Source organism: Camelina sativa, chromosome 8 (genome assembly GCF_030686135.1).
Source record: "Camelina sativa cultivar CO46 ecotype springtype chromosome 8, ASM3068613v1".
Lineage (NCBI taxonomy): Eukaryota > Viridiplantae > Streptophyta > Magnoliopsida > Brassicales > Brassicaceae > Camelina > Camelina sativa.
Window position 1 is genome coordinate 6,276,740 of NC_141887.1, and position 18,370 is coordinate 6,295,109.

General features: G+C 37.3%; 4 protein-coding genes and 1 pseudogene across 8 annotated transcripts; 1 reads left to right on the top strand and 4 right to left on the bottom strand.

The window, feature by feature from the left end:
- Positions 1 to 228: 228 nt before the first annotated feature.
- LOC104709281 (uncharacterized protein At1g43920, Chloroplastic-like) lies at positions 229 to 741 on the top strand. Its single transcript, XM_010425921.1, has 2 exons — positions 229 to 369; positions 451 to 741. Exons 1-2 carry the CDS (start codon positions 229 to 231, stop codon positions 739 to 741), a joined length of 432 nt encoding a protein of 143 aa, XP_010424223.1.
- A 392-nt stretch (positions 742 to 1,133) lies between these two features.
- Positions 1,134 to 4,223, bottom strand: LOC147939749 (uncharacterized; annotated as a pseudogene).
- A 760-nt stretch (positions 4,224 to 4,983) lies between these two features.
- LOC104706532 (large ribosomal subunit protein uL1x) lies at positions 4,984 to 6,625 on the bottom strand. The gene is made up of 6 exons (XM_010422731.3): positions 6,506 to 6,625; positions 6,379 to 6,412; positions 5,899 to 6,121; positions 5,634 to 5,799; positions 5,332 to 5,537; positions 4,984 to 5,233 (listed from the first exon to the last, which is right to left on the bottom strand). Exons 2-6 carry the CDS (start codon positions 6,381 to 6,383, stop codon positions 5,180 to 5,182), a joined length of 654 nt encoding a protein of 217 aa, XP_010421033.1. The 5' UTR covers positions 6,384 to 6,412; positions 6,506 to 6,625; the 3' UTR covers positions 4,984 to 5,179.
- Positions 6,626 to 6,900: 275 nt separating this feature from the next.
- Positions 6,901 to 13,262, bottom strand: LOC104706533 (uncharacterized). Of its 4 annotated transcripts, none has more exons than XM_010422733.3 (17): positions 12,799 to 13,262; positions 12,366 to 12,699; positions 12,010 to 12,253; positions 11,611 to 11,876; positions 11,052 to 11,216; positions 10,816 to 10,955; positions 10,216 to 10,747; positions 10,006 to 10,097; positions 9,663 to 9,725; positions 9,495 to 9,583; positions 9,346 to 9,411; positions 8,625 to 9,254; positions 8,457 to 8,522; positions 8,265 to 8,335; positions 8,129 to 8,186; positions 7,784 to 8,039; positions 6,901 to 7,552 (listed from the first exon to the last, which is right to left on the bottom strand). In XM_010422733.3, the coding sequence occupies exons 2-17, from the start codon at positions 12,638 to 12,640 to the stop codon at positions 7,092 to 7,094; spliced, it is 3,474 nt and encodes a 1,157-aa protein (XP_010421035.2). In that variant the 5' UTR covers positions 12,641 to 12,699; positions 12,799 to 13,262; the 3' UTR covers positions 6,901 to 7,091. The 4 variants fall into 4 exon arrangements, with proteins under 4 accessions (XP_010421035.2, XP_010421034.2, XP_087317761.1 ...); XM_010422732.3 differs by having other exon boundaries at positions 10,216 to 10,750; XM_087461635.1 differs by having other exon boundaries at positions 6,901 to 7,546; positions 12,799 to 13,174.
- A 990-nt stretch (positions 13,263 to 14,252) lies between these two features.
- Positions 14,253 to 16,854, bottom strand: LOC104706535 (uncharacterized). 2 transcript variants are annotated; one of them, XM_087462084.1, is made up of 5 exons: positions 16,702 to 16,854; positions 16,100 to 16,373; positions 15,471 to 15,682; positions 15,110 to 15,377; positions 14,253 to 14,729 (listed from the first exon to the last, which is right to left on the bottom strand). In XM_087462084.1, exons 2-5 carry the CDS (start codon positions 16,349 to 16,351, stop codon positions 14,439 to 14,441), a joined length of 1,023 nt encoding a protein of 340 aa, XP_087318210.1. In that variant the 5' UTR covers positions 16,352 to 16,373; positions 16,702 to 16,854; the 3' UTR covers positions 14,253 to 14,438. The 2 variants fall into 2 exon arrangements, with proteins under 2 accessions (XP_087318210.1, XP_010421037.2); XM_010422735.3 differs by having other exon boundaries at positions 16,464 to 16,775.
- Between the last annotated feature and the right edge of the window lie 1,516 nt (positions 16,855 to 18,370).

Genomic DNA, 18,370 nt, shown 5'->3' on the forward strand with positions numbered 1-18,370 from the left:
CCGGTTGAATTTTAGGGTAATTATTGGACCGTTTAGTGGGCCTAGAGATTAAACAAAAAAAAATTCAGGCCCAATAACTTATTACCTCCTAACATCGATTTTTTTCTTCTTCGACATACCCGAAACACATTCTTAAAACGATTGCACTCCATTATTAGGGTTCTTAGTGTTCATCTTTTCCAAGCTTTGAGTCGACAATTAGGGTTTTTAGGGTTCATCGTTTCGAAGATGGAATTAAGCTCGGGATCCTCCAGTAGTAGCAAATATGGAGGGCGCAAAGTCTGTGATTGTGGATTACCGGCAAAGATTTTCAAATCTAAAACGGCGAGGAATCCACATCGAAAGTTCTTTAGGTGTGAGTTGTACAAGGTATGTTTCGTAAGTGTTATTAACAGTGTTGAAGTGGTGAGATTTGTTGATTAGTTCAGTCTCTTATTGATGTGAATTTAGGAAGGTGGTAACGCACACTGCAAATTCTTTAGGTGGGTTGATGAAGAAGAGGTGAAAGGCTGGCCCCGACAAGCGTTGGTAGAAGCTCAAGTTGAAATTAACGAGAAGAATAGGATGATAAGTCAATTAAAATCGACAATCATGGAGCTTCGTGATGATTTGGAGAAGCATCAATTGGAGATGTCATCAAAGAACGTTGAGATGGAAACAACTGTGTATCGTCAACGCATTGTCATCACTGGATTGACAGGATTACTGGTATGTGCAATTGGAGCCATTGTCTTTGGTTGACTTATTGGATAGCTTTGTTGTTGTTTGAATGCTTTTGGTTAATGATTGACTTTTTAATGAATTTGTAATGACTTTGTAATGACTTTGGTTAGCAGAACAAAAGATTTGGGACTAAGTGTGTTTAAAGTCACCAAATAGATGACCAAAAGTATGAGACCAAAACAAACAATACCCGATTAAGTGTGTGTTTCAATTCACCAAATACATGACCAAAATAATACCCGATTAGGTGTTTTAACCCACCAAATACATGACCATATTGTACCAAAAGGAGTCAATAACAACTCAAATACATGACCAAAATAATACCCGATTAGGTGTTTTAAGTCACCAAATACATTACCATATTGTACCAAAAGGAGTCAATAACAACCAACCCGACATGTCAATATTGGACCAAAAGAGTCAAAAACTGACCAACCCGACATGTCCAAAAAATGAGTCAGCTACCTTAGCGGAATAGCATCCTCTCGACAAAACTTCTTCTTTGTGGTGCGGATGAGGAAAAATCTTGCACTTCAGGTTCCACTTGAGGTTCAGGTTCATGGTCAGGAGCTTCCATTGCTGCAAAAGCTGCTTCCATTTCAGCTTGATCTTGAGCTTCCAATTGTGGTGCCACATTTAGTTTTCTTCTCTTGGCCCTGTTCTCAGAGGACTACCAAAAGAATAGTCAGAACAATAGAACCAAATAAAAAGAGAAAGAACAATAGTGTGAAGACATACCTCATTCGGACAACGTCTTGAATTATGACCCGCTTGACCACAAAGACCATAGTGGACCACTCTTCCTTGGCGACCAACTTTCTTGTCAGATTTCTTTTTGCTTGGTGATTCATTGAGACCCTTGATTCTTGCCTTGCCTTTGGGTCTCCTTGCAGGACGTTTGTAAGGCGGTGCAACAATCCGTGGTCTTCCAGAGTCCTTCCAAAATTTGGATCCATTAACAGGCCTCAGACCTCTCCTACAGGTCCCTTGCCATTTTTCAGTCAAGTAGTAATGTGACATATAGTCTTCCACTTCGTAATTCATTTCTCTGATTGCACAAACAGCATGACGACATGGGATACCAGTCAAATCCTATTTCATGCAGGCACAAGTACGCGCAGACAAATTCACAAAATATCCAGTCCCAAACTCAACAATCTCGTACTCACCACCAGTGCTTGTGATCATTGCACAATATTGAGTTTCGTCACATGATTTCTCTAGCTCTTTTCTTGCCTTTTTTGTGTACTTAGCAGTTTCTTTCCCAGCAATAGTGGACCTGATGGCAACCCGTTGCATAGCATCCCTCCTTATCAGCTCTAACATCTGGACAAATGGCTTCCTCCTTGCAATCTTTAAGGTTCTGTTATACGACTCAGTATGGTTGTTATGAGTATCAGCACAACAACAACCAACTCTAAAGAATGCCCTGCACCATGTAGTTCGATCCTTTTGAAGTAGAGTTGCACAAGCTTGGGGATCAAACTCTTTGAAAATCGCCAAATTCGCATTGTAATCAGCTTCATTGTAGCTGCTTGCCACTCTCCAGAACAGTGGCTTCAACATGTCTGCCTTGTTTGATTTCTTCAAGTTGGAGTAGATATGTCTAGCACAAGCTCGATGTTCCGCCATTGGTAACACAGTTGAGACACCATGAATCAATCCTTTATGCATGTCTGATATCAGAGTGATGTTCTTACCTAGCCCCAAGTCCAGATCTTTTTTCAGCTTTCGAACAAACCATTCCCAGTTGGGATTGTTCTCATAATCCACTACGGCCCATGCCACTGGAAATATCTGGTTATTAGGATCTCTTCCTACGACAGTAAGCATCATCCCATTGGTAGAGTTTTTCAAAAAAGTACCATCCAAACCAATGATTAGGCGACAGTTCTGCTTCCAAGCAATCCTCAACGGCTCAAAGCAGATGTAGATTTGTTGAAATGCCTCACGACCATCAGCCCTTACAGTTGTATTAACCTCAATTGTAGTATGCAGATTGGACCTACAATAAATCACAAAGATGTTAAGACAAATACGAATATTAAATAGAACAAAGTGATAATACAAATACAAAAATGAAATTGTTGACTTACGTTATTAGGTGAAGCTCATAGTCTCTTAATCTTGCAAACTGCTCATCACATTCAGCTTGCAGCTTATCAAATACACGTCTTCTAGCAACTTTTGCTTGGTTTGGGGAGATTATTATGTTATACCTCCTCTTCATCTCATCTTTTATCTCTAGACCGCTCATCTCCGGATCTCTTCTGATATCTTCAAGGAATAAATCAGCAATGACAGGAGTTTTAATGATCTCACACCTTCCGGTTGGATGGCATTGATGGTCATAGTCATAAGTCTTCACCATCCACTTTCCTCCAATTGGTATCTCCACAGCACAATAGATTTTCCACCCACAACCTTTTGCTTTGCATCTAGCACCCAACCTCTCCTTTTCCCACCTGTCGTACACAACATTCCGCCTTGTCTTTAAGACATACTTGAACACATTCCTCTTAAAATCAATCCCACTGCTGAAAACCTGCCTTAAACTGAACACACCATCCACAACACCTCTTCTAACTAACTTCTCTGTTTGTGCTTCCTCATCCCCTGATTCATCATCAGTTGCAGGATATACATCATCTTCATCTGGTATTTGTTCATCGTAATTTTCATGGTTGAAAACTTGTATATCCTCTTCTTCAATCTTGGTCTCTTCGTCACCAATGTCACCATCAACCTCTGATTCTGATGATTCAGATAAAGCTGCCTCTGAACTCTGACCTTCGTCATCATCACAAACATTCTCCTTGAGAATAAGTGCACCATCACACGCATTCTCCTTTCCAACTGCTATTGTGTCTACAGCTTCAACACATTCTTCTCCTTCCTTCTCAAAGTAAATGTCAACTTCTTTCATCCATCGTCCTTTTGAGACCAACTTCTTCTTGTTTGCATCAACATTCTCCCACAAAGGCTTCCTATCCGATACATCTTCAAATGGTAGCTTGTACCACATCTTCCCAATATGCTTAATTCGCTTCTCCAGCATATATATAAGTACATCTTCGAAGATAGTGATAGAATCCACTTCTATTTCCTCAACAACTCCACCGACGTAGTCTAAAACCCCTCCGAGTAACTTGAATTCGCCAGAATGATGGCATTTCACCTTAACAGAAATTTTCTCACTAAAAAAAAAAACAATTTTCGGTCACTTACGAAGACAAATAGTTGTCTGTGTCTCTATTTTTAACTGTATAGGATAAAGTAACAATATTTCCCACCACCCCGACAAGTCACTCACTGACAATGGAATCAAATCACATGAAAAAAGAATCAAACAAAAGCAATCGAGACTATGAAAACCCGAAACCAACCCCGTAAAGTATCCGACAACATCCTCACATCCCCACATCCCCACTAGTTCACACTTAAACCACTACTAAAAATGTTATAACATGAAAGCAAAATTGAAAAATTTACCTCATTTGTGAGAGATTCAGACCCGAACACCAAGTTAGTTCCGATTAAAACCAACGATTACAGCAGATTACTTTACAAATGATGATTTCTTCTCCTTCTTCGAGTTAACCCTAGGTGAAAAGTAGATCGAATTCTTACACACTGAATCGGAAAATCGAAAAGTTTATTTTTTTTTACGATGAAATCTATGTTAGGAAGTAATAAGTTAATGGGCCTGAATTTTTTTTTGTTTAATCTCTAGGCCCATTAAACGGTCCAATAATTACCCTAAAACTCAACCGGGTCAGGTTCTCGGGTTCTGATTAGTAAGTCCGATCGGATTTTAATTCGGGTCCGATGAGTCAACGATGAGTTAACACCATCGCAAATCGTCCGGTTTGTCGAGATTTAATGTGTATGGTGTTCCGCACATAACACCTTAACCTTCAGACATGTGACCATGTATTATATATAGGTCGTGTAGTTGGATGTCCTTTACCTTAGTTCGTATGTGTGGCCATGTATGTGTGGCCATGCATTCGGCCATACTTGAGGTAGCTAACAAAACCAAGAAATTGCTAATCGTGTTCTAACACAAAAGCAAGAATTCGAAATACCAAAGTAGACTTGGATTTAATTTGGCTGCACTAGCACGTATAGAATGGAGTCGAGTAATGTTTACATAGAATCACAATTAGTTTGAACTGAGAAACTTGGAAATGACTAAATGCCTAAAAGAGAGACCTAAACAACATTGATAAACAAAGATCGCTCAAAACGTAAGAGTACTTAAATGGAGTCCACTAATAATAAGCAACAAGAAATACAAAATTGTCTTTAAACAAAATCTTGATCCTACAAAGTCAGGATTCTGAAATTTAAACCCAAGACGAACAAGGTTCATGACAGAAAAAGAAAATCAAATTTCCTCAAAGTGTGATGATGATACCTTAGAGAAACTTTATAATAATAAAAAAAAAACTTAGAAAACCCTGTTTGGTGGACTCATTGTACTCTTCAAGTACAAGCACCTCACCTGCAGACAAACATTCAACAAACATTTCAGGTTTAGAAACGGACAAGTGAATCGAGAATGATCGAGAAGAAGTGTGTAAAGAGGTTGTTGTTACTAACGTTTTGCCAGTTTTTCTTCAAGAGAGAAACAAGGAAGTTAACACTCATCTGAACATTCTGAAAGATCTGCTTCTCTTCCATGGAAAGATTACCGACAGCAACTCCCATACAAAGAACCTTCTTGAGCTGGAACTTCACTGTTGCCTTAGTCTCATTCACTTTGCCTTCCAAAGACTCTTGGTGGCTAACAAGAGTTGGGAACTTTCCTGTTTCGTTGTTCAAAGGAGTCAGCATTAAATCTGAAGATCAAAACATATAAAATGAAGATGACGCAAGAAATGGAAGGTTGGTTAGAGACATGCCTGCCTTGTTGAGACCAGGACCAAGAAGACGAGGAATCTGCTTAATGACAGATTCAGAAGCAAGGAAAGCATGGTACTTCTTAGCAAGCTTCTTAACAAGTTTCTTGTTCTTGTTCAACTTCTTAAGAGCTTCAACATCCATAGAATCCAACCCAATCTTCTCAGCCTACATAAAAACCCCAACCCTAAATTATACTACCAACCATAACATTTCCAAAGAAGACAAACATGTATTAGAAGATAAAGACAGCAACTTTTTGTTTACCTCTTCGACGTGCTGAGCATCTCCGAGCATACAAATCTTCATCTTTGGCCTAGGAATGTGAGGCAACTTGACAGATCCGCTAAACCTCTTGTCCTTTTGAGGGTCATAGTTCTTAAGACCAATCTGGAGTTCAATAGTCTCAGTGAACTTTCGTGGCTTAGTCTCCTTACAGTGAGTGATAATAGCAGATATCGCCTCTCTCACCGCTTCACTCTGAAGCTTACTACACCACCATTCACAAACATAACAAAAAAAAATCAAATCTTTAACCTTCCATAAAACCCAAAATGACAAGATAAGTTTCATATGATTCAACACCCTAACACTTCTAAAGATTCAATCTTTTTTCACCTCTAAGCCTATCTATATGATAACACCAATTTGTTTACAATCTAAATCAGCAAACCCAATTAATCATTTGATAACATATGAATGATTATAACTAGAAGAAACACATAACGTTGATTTGAGCATACGAACCTCATTTTGACACTTCGTTAAACAAATCTGCTTCCTGAAAATCAGAAAACAAAAAGAAAAGTTAAGAGTGTTGTCGAGAAAACGTACAAAGAAGTCTCAGAACAATTGAAGAAGATGATGAACCAACCTGTGTGGGAAGATCGGAAACAGAGAAAGAAAGAACGGCGAGTGAGGCAATCCTCTGTAACTTATACGAAACCAGGGAGGAGATCATCTCTAGCCCTAGTTATTTCTGCTCATTCAAGCCCAGTTTCTTCAAATTCTAGCCCATTTGATGAGGCCCATTTAGGGAGATTATGTTCGTTCTAAAAATAAGATGGTCTAATCAATCTATCTACAAACAAGACTAACAAGTCAAAACCACTGAAGGATCTCCCAAAAAGAACAGCATCACACTGGACCGCACCACATTTTGCAATTAGATTTCAGAAGCCACTGGCTCACTTCACATGACAATTTTGTGAGTGTTTTCAGTGATATGTTTATTCCAGGGCAAGGGCAACAAAGTATGAACACTTTGAAGATGAAAATACATATATTATATATAATTTTAAATCATTTTTTAAACAATACTCAGCCTCAAGGGCAGACAATAATAAAACAAATCTTTATATACAAAAAATTAGAAACATAAATCATAAGAAATGAATACTTTTGGGTGTATGGGTCAGACCAATCTCTTCTGTCAAATGTGTTTCTTTTTCTCCTTTCCCTCATCCAAACATAAATGAGAGATCATCCATAGGAACCTCATCAAGTCCTGCTGTATCAATATCCTGAAGACCCTCAAACCAGCTTCCAATATCTGCCTGGTCGTCTATTTCTTCCAGATCATTGAACGCTAATTTTGAGAAATCGATGGGAGCTTCTTCATCAACTGCACCGTCTCCAGAGGTACCTCCTCGGTTCGAGGTGCCTCTGTTTGCTGGACCTGTTGGGTGACTTGATGTTGTTGTCGATCTTGATTGGTTTTCATTGTTGTTGTTGTTGTTGTTGTTGTTCTTTTCTTTGGGTTTCGGTTTGTTCTTGTTCCTGAAACCATCTTCTCTCTTACCTTGAGCCCCTCCTCCTCCACTAAGAACCGCGCTGTCTATGCTCGTTGTGACTTTAGATGAAGCGCATCCGATTACATCATCTATCAATGCTTCCCTCCTCTTAGTACTAGACACTGCACCTACAAAAATCCAAATACCTCATCAGATTTTCCAACAGGTTTAAAAGTGTAACCACTGTCTAACTATTTCATCAAGCGACTTGACCTTTAGTATCTAATAACATACATTTGAATGTGCTTTCGCATCTATCTGAAAAAAATCCTATCCAAGTTGTCATACATGCCATAGCAGAATGAACTATTGAAAAATCAACTACGGAACCAACATCTAAAGTTCAGAATTTTGAGCACCTGAACCCTTGGCCTCAGCCTGATGATTAGAAGGTTCATTGAGCGTGTTACTGGCTGTTCCAGAGCCACCATTTTCTGCTGATTTTGCATCGTTGCTGGGAGAACTAAACAAGATGTCTTGAAGTGCAGGATCAGCAAAACAGCTAAGCCCAGTTTCTTCGAACTTACGACACCTAGCAACTGTCCGCCTGATGAATGACAGTGCTACTTGCCTTGAGACCTTGTTGACTTTCGCCGCTTTACTTCCACGGCATGCCTGTTTCCAGAGTAACATCAATAATTAAGAACCCCATATATATATATATATATATATATCATTCATCCAAATTAATGATGGTTTCTTACCATTCTTTTCTTGTGCGCTGTTTCCACCAGATGGTCCATAGCAAGATGCTCAATTTTCCTGCACGTAATCCTTAAATCTTAATAAAGATAACTTTTTAACTTGAAAGATAATGCATCTGAAAAAGCCAAATCCAACCTTTTCTCAACATCTTTCCCCTTCTGGATGGTAAAATTTAGCTTCTCCAGCTTTTTCTTCTTGTTTCGGATCTAGTTTTGGTAAAAAAAAACGGAATATGAGAACGGTTACTATGCGTCAAGGACGAAATTTTTATGAAGATCAGACAAAAACTCTTGCTAGTAACGAATGAGATATTTGTTTTGCGTTTACCTGCTGGTAAATGCCTTCCTTTAACTCCATAACATCAGTGCTCATAGTTTCTTCAGCCAGATCAGGCTGTGATAAAAGAAAAATGGAAATAAGTAAACAATAAGAGTAACACGTTTTTTTCTTTAGCTCAAGTTCTTGACAGTTTAATTGACTGGAGAAAAAACTTACCATTGCCTCAGGAAACACACCAATGCTCTGTAGTTCCAGAAGAAGTCGCTCATCCAAAGACATAAGTTGATACTGGGTGTCAGATACTGGGAAGTTGGGAATGTTCACTTCCCTAGCTTGCAATTGGCCCAGATTATTTGAATATGTCTCATTGCCAAGAGCGGCGTCTGAATGTGAAAGATCATCGTCCCCAATCCACTGTTCATTGCTATGGACCGATATAGACATGCTACCATTTCTGAAAGGATTAGAGACAACACTCCTCTCACTGGAAAATCTGTCAAACAAACAACTCTTAGGGGTCTGAAAATCCCCACTTGACTCTACTTCAAATTCCATTCTGTCTCTCTCTCTGAACTCGGTATCGATATAGGTACATGAACCACAGTGAGAATCATCACTAGCGTAATGAAGAGACAGGTTCTTCCCTCCATTGAATTGTACAACTTCTTCTCCATCATCTTCCTCAATTAAGGCAGAAAGTACCCTCTTATACAACGGAGTGCTCTCGTTCACTTTTCTCATGTCCAATCTCTCAAATGAAAGACCAGATACACATGATGAGGTTGGACTTGAATAGTCAACAATTCCCTCACCAGGGCGATGCAGTACTTTGGGCAATTTAACACCCTGAAAAAAAAATTATCTTTCATTCATGCCATATTCAGATTATATAATGAGACTATAAAACGAGACATTGCTGCAGAAGTTTGCAACTTACCAAGATGTTATAACCTTCTAGGATTGCCTCTGACAGAGACTCATCGAGTTCAACCGCAAAATTCAGCTGATTTTTGGATAATTAAAAGTTAATAAGAGATTGCATTCTAGAGAGAAGTCAAATATGATATACTATATATCGATTATTACCTGATCCTTCATGTTTTGCATGTCGTCTGCATTGACGGCAGCAAAGATGTGGTCCATCTTCTTCCAAAACTTACCGGAACAAGCAAGATCTACGAAAATATAAGTCTAGTTAGAAGGAAATTTGTGGCAATAAAACTTAAAAGACATGACATATGGACGGATGAATACTTGCTGCCTTCCGTGCCGAATTGGCTGCTGCAAAAATATCTTCACGATCATCATCAGATTCACCTGAAAAGCCAAAAAATTACTTGAATACATGCTTAGGAACTGACACCATCAGAAGAACGAGATGCTCTTTAGGTAATTATACAGCTAACATGAAGAGATTACATCTAACTACCACCACAAAACAAAATAACTGAGCAAGAACTAAAAGTTACCAAACCTCAAAATATTCAAGGTAAGTCGCGTTTAGGATATAAGTAGAACCAGAACATAGTTTATTACCAAACACTATCCAATAACGTGATAAACATTGGAACTCGAAATGCAAAAATAAAATAACTACCTGTAATATCTGAAGGAGTATTGGCATTTGAGGCAAGCCGAGTAGAAGGTTTACGATCTTTAACCTTTTTCGCAGGTGGACGCCCATATTTGCTGTCCAGAGAGAGAAAGAAGGTTAGAACAATTGGTCTTCCGAATTTAAGAGTTATATACAATACAATATTTTGAAAGTAGAAGGGTAAGGAAAAGAACTGAATTAGGTATAAATCACCTTCTATTCTTATCTGAAGCATTCTTGATGTTGTGAAGAGGCTTCTCTACTGGTAAATTCTCCGACTTAACCATGATAGGATGAAAGCCAGGAGTTATCAACGAGGAAACAATTTCGCTCTTTCCTTGCTTCCATGTACCACCTCCTTTATGACTGCTTTGAACCTTATTCTTCCTTATCGGAAGTAATAGCGACCCTGATTTAGGAGTTGTGAACAAGTCACCACTCGCAAAAGCACGCTCTCTGGTTTTGTTGTCTCCAGCTCCTGAGTCCTCACTTTCAGATAACCCATATGGCGATGAAGCATTCCTCAAATCCCTTTTCATTTTTAAAGGGCTACTATCAACAACTGAGAGTGACGGGGTGGTTCCAGGGGATGCTCTATGACTAAAATCAGATGTTGCAAAACCTTGAGCTGAGATCTTGTTTTCAGCATGCTTTATTACAGGTGAAATAACATTTGTTCTCCTTGTTCGAGAATTCTTATGCGGTCTCTGGCCAACCCATTGAGCCATTGCATGTGTAGATGAACCTGCTGGAAATGGAAGCGTTAGCTTATTCCCATAAACATTACAGCTACTGTATTTAGACAACACTAACCTTGTAACACACCGGATGGGGAATCAGCTTTAGATGAAGAATCAACACCAATAACGGCTGCTGTTCTTGGAGCCCTAGAAACCTTTGCTTTCAATATTGCAGTAGAGCTGTTTGTGGGGCTATCATCCAGTAAGTTTCTCCTGGATATGCACAATTATGCATTTATAAGTCACGAGAACAATTTGCTATCATATAGAAGCAAAATCTAGAACATAAAGCTTGAGGTATCTACTCACTTATTGTTTCCTTTGGCTAGCCTCTGCTCAGCAAGTACTGAACGATCCCTTGCAATGGAAACAGTTTCCAACTCATTCCTGGATAATGCAACCATACCTGGACTGTCTGGCTCAAATGAAGTATCAAGTCTGTTAATCCCACTCACCCCGGGTGAAGATTTCGATCTGCAACAAATTGACCACATTATGTTTTCTATAAGAAACATTATGCTAAAGTAAGATCTACCGAAGCAAATTCAAGATGAAATCCAGTTTAAATGAAAAACTTGAAATCTCCGACAGTAACTTAAATAGCTCATGGACAATAGAAACATGTAGAATATCATAGCTCAGTTAAAAAACAGATTAGTATCCCCACTAGAACATCATAAATCCTGCAACAACAACCAGTAAACAAACGAAACATCCTTTTCTTTTAGCTCCACTTATGGCCCTTGGACTATCAAATAAGTACTAACATCCTCACACGATGTTCAGTGTTATATGTCCAAATCCCTTTATGTTGTACTTTAGCTAACCAACAGGGAACTACCAGGTTTTACTAATCATTAATGCACACCTGAAATTCTGGGTGTCACAAGAACGCAACTTAGAGTCAGTTGTTGGCTTTGGCTGCATGACACGTTGATCAGGATTCATAACTCTGTTTCCTAGAGTAGCAACAGACCGTTTCCTTTTCATTCTTGTCTCCCATCCTTCACCACCAACAGGTAATCTGCGTATCTTCTCTTCTATTCGCACTGGTTCTCCAGACAAACTTGGAGGTGAATCAGATCCCTTTTCAATAACCTGCTGCCTTGCAAGGGAAGACATTCTACTATCCCCCTGAAAGCAATAACAGGCAGACACCATTAAACAAACAGTGACGTGAGAGAAATGCTTGTGGAACACACTAATCGATTATATAGTAAAAACTAATAAGCACCCTATAGATCTAAAGTAAGGTTTAGATACAAACCCGCAAATCAGCGACGGTGGTACGAGGACGCTTGTTTAATCCAAGCATCTTTTTCCTTTCCTCGGATCTTTGAGCCACCATACTGTCTTGTGTTCTTGGAACCTGGTTCCTGACCTTATCAAAGTTTGCTGCGTCCATTCTCTCACCAGGTGGTATATCATTCCGCCGTCGTTTCTTTGAACTTAATGTCTCTGCGTATTTGTCCAACTTGAATATGGATTCACTTAGTTTCTTCGCTAGATCCCTACAAGAAAACACAAGGTTTTAAGAGAAGCAATAAGTCCTAAGCTAAACTCTATCCAACTATATATGATTAATCAATGGCCACAACAAATAAATGTTTACACAGTACATACCCAGCTTCTCTGGAAGTATCAAGCACACTATCTTTAAAATGCTTGAGCTCCTCAGTTGCTACAGGCGGAGAAGGTCTGGGATGAGACATCCCAAAAGAAGTATCCTCTGATGAAGCCCTACTAGGAACACCAAGAACCCTTCTAAGCTCACCTGAACGAGTATAGCTTTGATTCCCTAATCTAATCGGTTCCAATGCCAAGACTTGAGACAAATTCGGGGTATCAGATGACAATCCTATGGTACCCCTGCTCAAATTGTTACCAGAACCTAGCATTATTAGCCCCCCTTTGGTATACTTCCTTGCTTCACACACAGTAACAAGCAACTCAAAACCTGATACCAGAAAAAATAGAGTTATTCTTCAATCCTCAACTTAAAACTATCTTAATGTGAAGAAAACCCAATTCTGAAGAATACGTGAAAAATTCTTACCTTTGTATCTAAGCCCAAGGCATAAATCAATACTAACAGCCTCGAAAACCCTAAAATTCTACAACACCGCCGTCGAATTCGATTTCCCCGGCGAGGAATTGCAAAACCCTAGAATCGCGGAGAAGAAGAACCAAAATTAAAAAAAAAAAAAAAAAAAAAAGACACGGGGGAACTTGAGAGCTATATCGAAGCTCCGAGAATCCCGAAGCGTAATTTTTCGGACAAAAAAAAAAAGACCAAAGCTATGTAAGAGTTTCAACGAAGTCAAGCTTTGCTTTGTTGTTGTTGTTGTTGTTGTTGTGGAAGATCAGAGTCAGAGGAGAGGGAAAAAGAAAAAGAAGAGAAAGAAAAAAAAAAACCCTTTTGGTCAGCTCTCTTTGCTTATTGGCCATTAATAACATTTATGTACAAAGATCGATGACGTCATCACCACTCTCTCTCTCTCTCTCGTCTCAGTTTCACACGGCTTTGACCAGTCCAGTAGTGTCATTTTATGATGTTTCTAGTTTCTACTGTGTTGTTGTCTAACTCTTTTTATTAAAAAGGAATATAAAAGTTTTACATATGGTTTGTGATATTTTTTATGGAGGTAGATTTGTGATTTCTTTTGTATATAGGAGATTCACTTCTGATTGTTTAGACATGGAGTTCAGATTGATAAGATTGTATAAACAAAACGATCAAATTTTTTAACGGTTACTGAAAAAACGGTTAAAAAGAAATTCGTTAGAAATTGTGGAAAAAAATAGATGAATTCGAAAAGAACGGTCAAATAATAGTTCTGATTAATAACAAACGGTTAAATAATATAAATAACAACTTAAAATTTAAATTTAAATTTTGTAAAACACATTTAAAAAAAATAAATAATCAAAAAAATTATTAAAATATACTATTAAACAATTATAAATTTTCAACCAAACAGTTGTAAATACACATTTTTGAGCGGTTATAACCGTTTCAACTGAAGATCTAACAATTTTATTCCAACCACTTATTTTATTCGTATTCTTTTTAACTGTTCATCCGACTGATAACCAAACAAGCGGTTGATTTCAACGCCTTCTTAATTATGTTACCGATAAAAGGTACGACTAAAAGTTTGATTTAGTTTTCAAGTTTACATTCTTATAATTATTTATACGAAAAAATTCGACAACTATATTCTTGGTAATTTTAGGGTGAAAGAAATCAACTCAGTACAAGGATTTACTCAAATTCAGTTTGGTACATGTAGACTTTAGACTTTGATTAAAGCTGATGAAGTGTTAAACACGAACTAACTATATTGTGTATAGTATGCAATGAATCACTGATTATGAAGAACCTATAAAATAAATCTGTCGAGTTTGTATTAATATTTTACCAAGAAACTATAAAAACGCTTAGCTCAAAGTTATTAGCAATGTTGATATCTGAGTATATTCTATTTGAGGAAGATAAAGGAGTAAATAGATTGTTAAGACTTAATAATATTACCTTAAAGTATTGACTTTCAATAGGTTTTTCATTTCAGTTACAAACTTATATAATATGATAGTCCATCAAATAAACCTCTCAAATAAGTCAAGTTTTTATTAGCTAGCATCTATATTAGTGTATGATGTTACGATATCTTTGTGTAGAGATATAGATGCTCATCAGTCAACAAGAAGCGCCTTTATAATGTCTACGCATTTCTCCTCCTCGGCTGTTAGAAGATGTCCATAACCTAAGACCTCGTGGTACTTAATCCATGGAAGCTTTTGTGATATATATTCATTGATTTCGTATGGAATGATTCTGTCTTCCATCGCTTGCCACACGTGGACCGATCCTTCGCCTTCTGGAAACGGGTTTTCCAATTCAGTCGGGTCGAATTCCCATGTAGCAAATCCAGCCATCATGTCCCGGTGAAGACACTCGTGGTCTCCTTGTTGTCGGACCTTTTTCTGGGGTTTGAACCGATCATTAAACAAAATGTAGGGTCAAACTGTGAAAAAATCTTCAGACACATGACACTGGCTGACAGAAACCTATGGATCTAAAACCTTACTTGTTATTTCCAATTTGGCCATAAACTTCTATAAAGTTATATTTAACCCCTATAATTTAGGTCAGAACCAGCCCATCAGGAATAAATTTTCCAATATGGCCATGAACTTTTTATCTATTTTAATTTGGTCCATGAACTATTTTCAAATGTACAGTTTGACCCTGAATGTATCCCAAACTTCAATTTGACCCATGTTAATTAGAAACTAAGCCGGTCACACTTTCCAAATTAGCTCTATTATTGTCATAAAATGGAAAGAAAAAATTAACTTATTACCATGGCAGGGTTTGGATGCTCCATTTTCTTCTTTATGACGACCAAATCTTTATCGCTGCATATCGCATTGTTCCCCGTGATCATACTCGAAGACGGAAACAGTTTTTGGGTCAACCACCAATATAACAACCACGGAACATAATGAGCCACTCTAAAGGTCCACTGGTCTTTCGTTGGCATTAGCTTCAACGCTTTACTCAATTTGTCTTGAGGCACTTTAGTCCACCAATAGTTCACAAATGGAACCACTAACACTGCTCCAGCTAGTCTATTGAACCCCACCAAAAAATAAAACGGAACATTAAATAATGAGGCAGTAGAAAAGTGTAAAAAACAGAACACAACATCAAATCTTTATTACGTGTGGGGAATGTATTTGAGGCAACTGTAAATCGAGTAAGCACCAAGTGATATACCAAGAACGTAGAACTTTGGTCCGATCTTGAGTTTATCGGCGAGTTCTTGAATGTCGTATGCTTCACTCTTAACTGTGCGTGATGGGTGTGGATCACTTTCTCCATATCCTGCTCTATCGTAGAACAAAAAGTATATCCCAAATACCTCAATCATATCCTGAAAAAAAATGTACGAAGAAACTAATTTTCATTGCAATTTTTTTAAGGTTGTGGTTGCTTCAAAACTCAATTTTTTTAATGAAAAATTTATTGAATTTTTTTGCTTTTGCGTCTACATGTGAACTGTGAAGTGATTTTCTATTAAGACAAAAAGTATTTCAAAACTCTCATACGGCGTTTAGTTATTTCTTTGTTTGCATTTAATTAGCGTTAGAAAAATCGTCTAATGTAACCAAAGATAATAAATTCTCATTCGGAAAAAGTTACCAAAAACCAAAAATAAAGAGGAAAACAAAACATATCCTCACATGTGAAAGCAAAAAAAAAACAATCTTTGAATATATAACTAAAATGGTGAAAATGGGCATGTGACAAGTGCGAGAGTTAAGTAGAAAATGAGATTTTAAGTAAGTACCTTAGGGATGGGAAAATCAATGTCTTTGGAGCTGTTGAAGCCATGCGCGACAATAATCTTGTAGTTAGCACTGGCTCTATCAACTCCAGATTCTCTATAGGCAAGATATCGTCCATCACCGAGCTTGACTCTGGGAGAAGTAACCTGAGGACCGTGTGGAACGCCGCAGATTCGCGGTGGTGGAGGCTTTAATGATCGGTAAATGTAGCCTATAAGGCAGACGAGGATCGCAGCCATCACCGAAAGCATCATTATTAATTGTTATGTATCTAACCTGAAAATAATTTCCAAGATTGGTGATATATACTTAACAAGAAATCCAAATTTAGATCTGATAAGAAAGAAAGAGATCAAGAGAGGAAACCTTTGGAGAAAAAAAAAAAAAAGAGTGAATAATTAAGACTACTTGAGGTGGAGATATGCTTTGTAGGATGGTTAACCACCTAATGATCTCATATTTATACTAGAGAAACCCATCTTTGGGAATATTTTACAAAGTAGTCTTGAATAAATGTATTGAAAATCCAAGAAATTATCAGGGTATCATGGAAATAGTAAAAGAGAGAGATGAGTGAGAGAGAATGAGAAAGAGACACAATCACCGTCAGAGTGGAATCCACTTGTTGACGTTGCAAGACAGTAGGGAAGGATGGTTGTGTGTCGTACGCATTATTGTGACGTTGACATGCGTAATTTGCTGTCTTATGATCCCAATCTTTTTGAATTTTGACTATGACTCTTATGGCCGTGGACGTATTATTGTTGCATCGTCATCATGTGTTTAAATACATAGTTAGTTACATACAATGCATCTTGTTAACACTACAAACAAAGTACTAATAATAATTTGTTCTGTTCTTATTTTTTTTTGGTAGAAATAATTTGTTATTTTCTCGTGAATGTGTATGGATTATTCTTACATATGTATATTGTTTAATTGAAACTTTTAATACATCCATCATATAATAGTGAAATGTTTAATATTAATTAGATTATAACAGTTGTAAGAACTCATACCAAAAAATAAAATATAATATATAACATTTGTAGCTATAAATAGATAAGGAAACTAACAAAAGAATTTGTAATATATGTATATATAATATACTAAGACAACTATTTTAAAAGTTTCCAACTACAAATTTGACCATGTCTGAAACAAATCTCATATCTTAATAAAAAAAAATTAAAAGAGAAGCAAAATCCTATAATGTGTTCTTTTTTAAAAAAGAAAGAGATACGAAAGAAGCTGGAAATTGAATAATAGTAAAGTTATGTGTGTTAGTGTGTATATGGATGTTTTCTCTGCGTGCAGCTGTATATTATCCATATTGTTACTTTTCTTTTTGGTTCTTACTTTCTATTTTTCTTGCAATTTTCATATTGCAAGCACAACTCAGAAGGAGAATTGTTTAGCTGTCGCAATTGGAGATGTAGTTAAACATTTTTGTTTTTTTGTTCATTGAGATGAAATTGAGACTGTTGTAAATAACCTCTTCTTTTAGTTTTTTCGTAAAATAACATTTACTTTTGCCAACTCATTGACCAACTGAAATTTGGAGTTAAACTAATTATAGGATAAGGCCTCTTTACATAAGAGAAACTTAAATTTATAATAATGTCATTTTGATTAGGTTTGAACAATCAAGAAGGAATCCAAAATGTATTAAACTTTCTAATTTTGTGTAAAATGCTGTCATCCATAAGTTCTAGTCTCCTTAGGTTCAAGACTAGCACATCAACGCATATTTTTGTGAAAAAATGAAATTTCATCCGGTTTCCCCACCAAGAATCGAACCCGGAGAGTAAGATACTCCTTCCTAAGGGGACCTTGGTAAACGCAAGACGAAACATTGGATTGGTTTCCCAATCTTTGTTGGTTCAAAAAAGATTTCTTCGGGTTTGTTTCGAGTTAATTGACCGGTACGGTTGATTTGAATTGAAACAACGATACACGGTCTTTTGGTTTGGTAATTTTCCGGTTTAAAGTATTTGGATAAGAAAAGAAACTGAAACTGAATTGAATCCCAACCAAATTTAAACCGAATTGAACTACAGAAGATGACGCTAATTTTATAATGGGATCACCATAGAGGCAATGACACGACACAGATAAAAAGATCGAAGATGGCAACATGCAGAGACTATAAAGAGATAAAAACAAAGATATAACTTGAGACCAAAACCACCTGTCCACATAAAGAGACCTGTTTTCAACACGTGGCTAATCCCTACATGTTTGAGAACACTTGTTAGTCTTCCGGAGAAGAC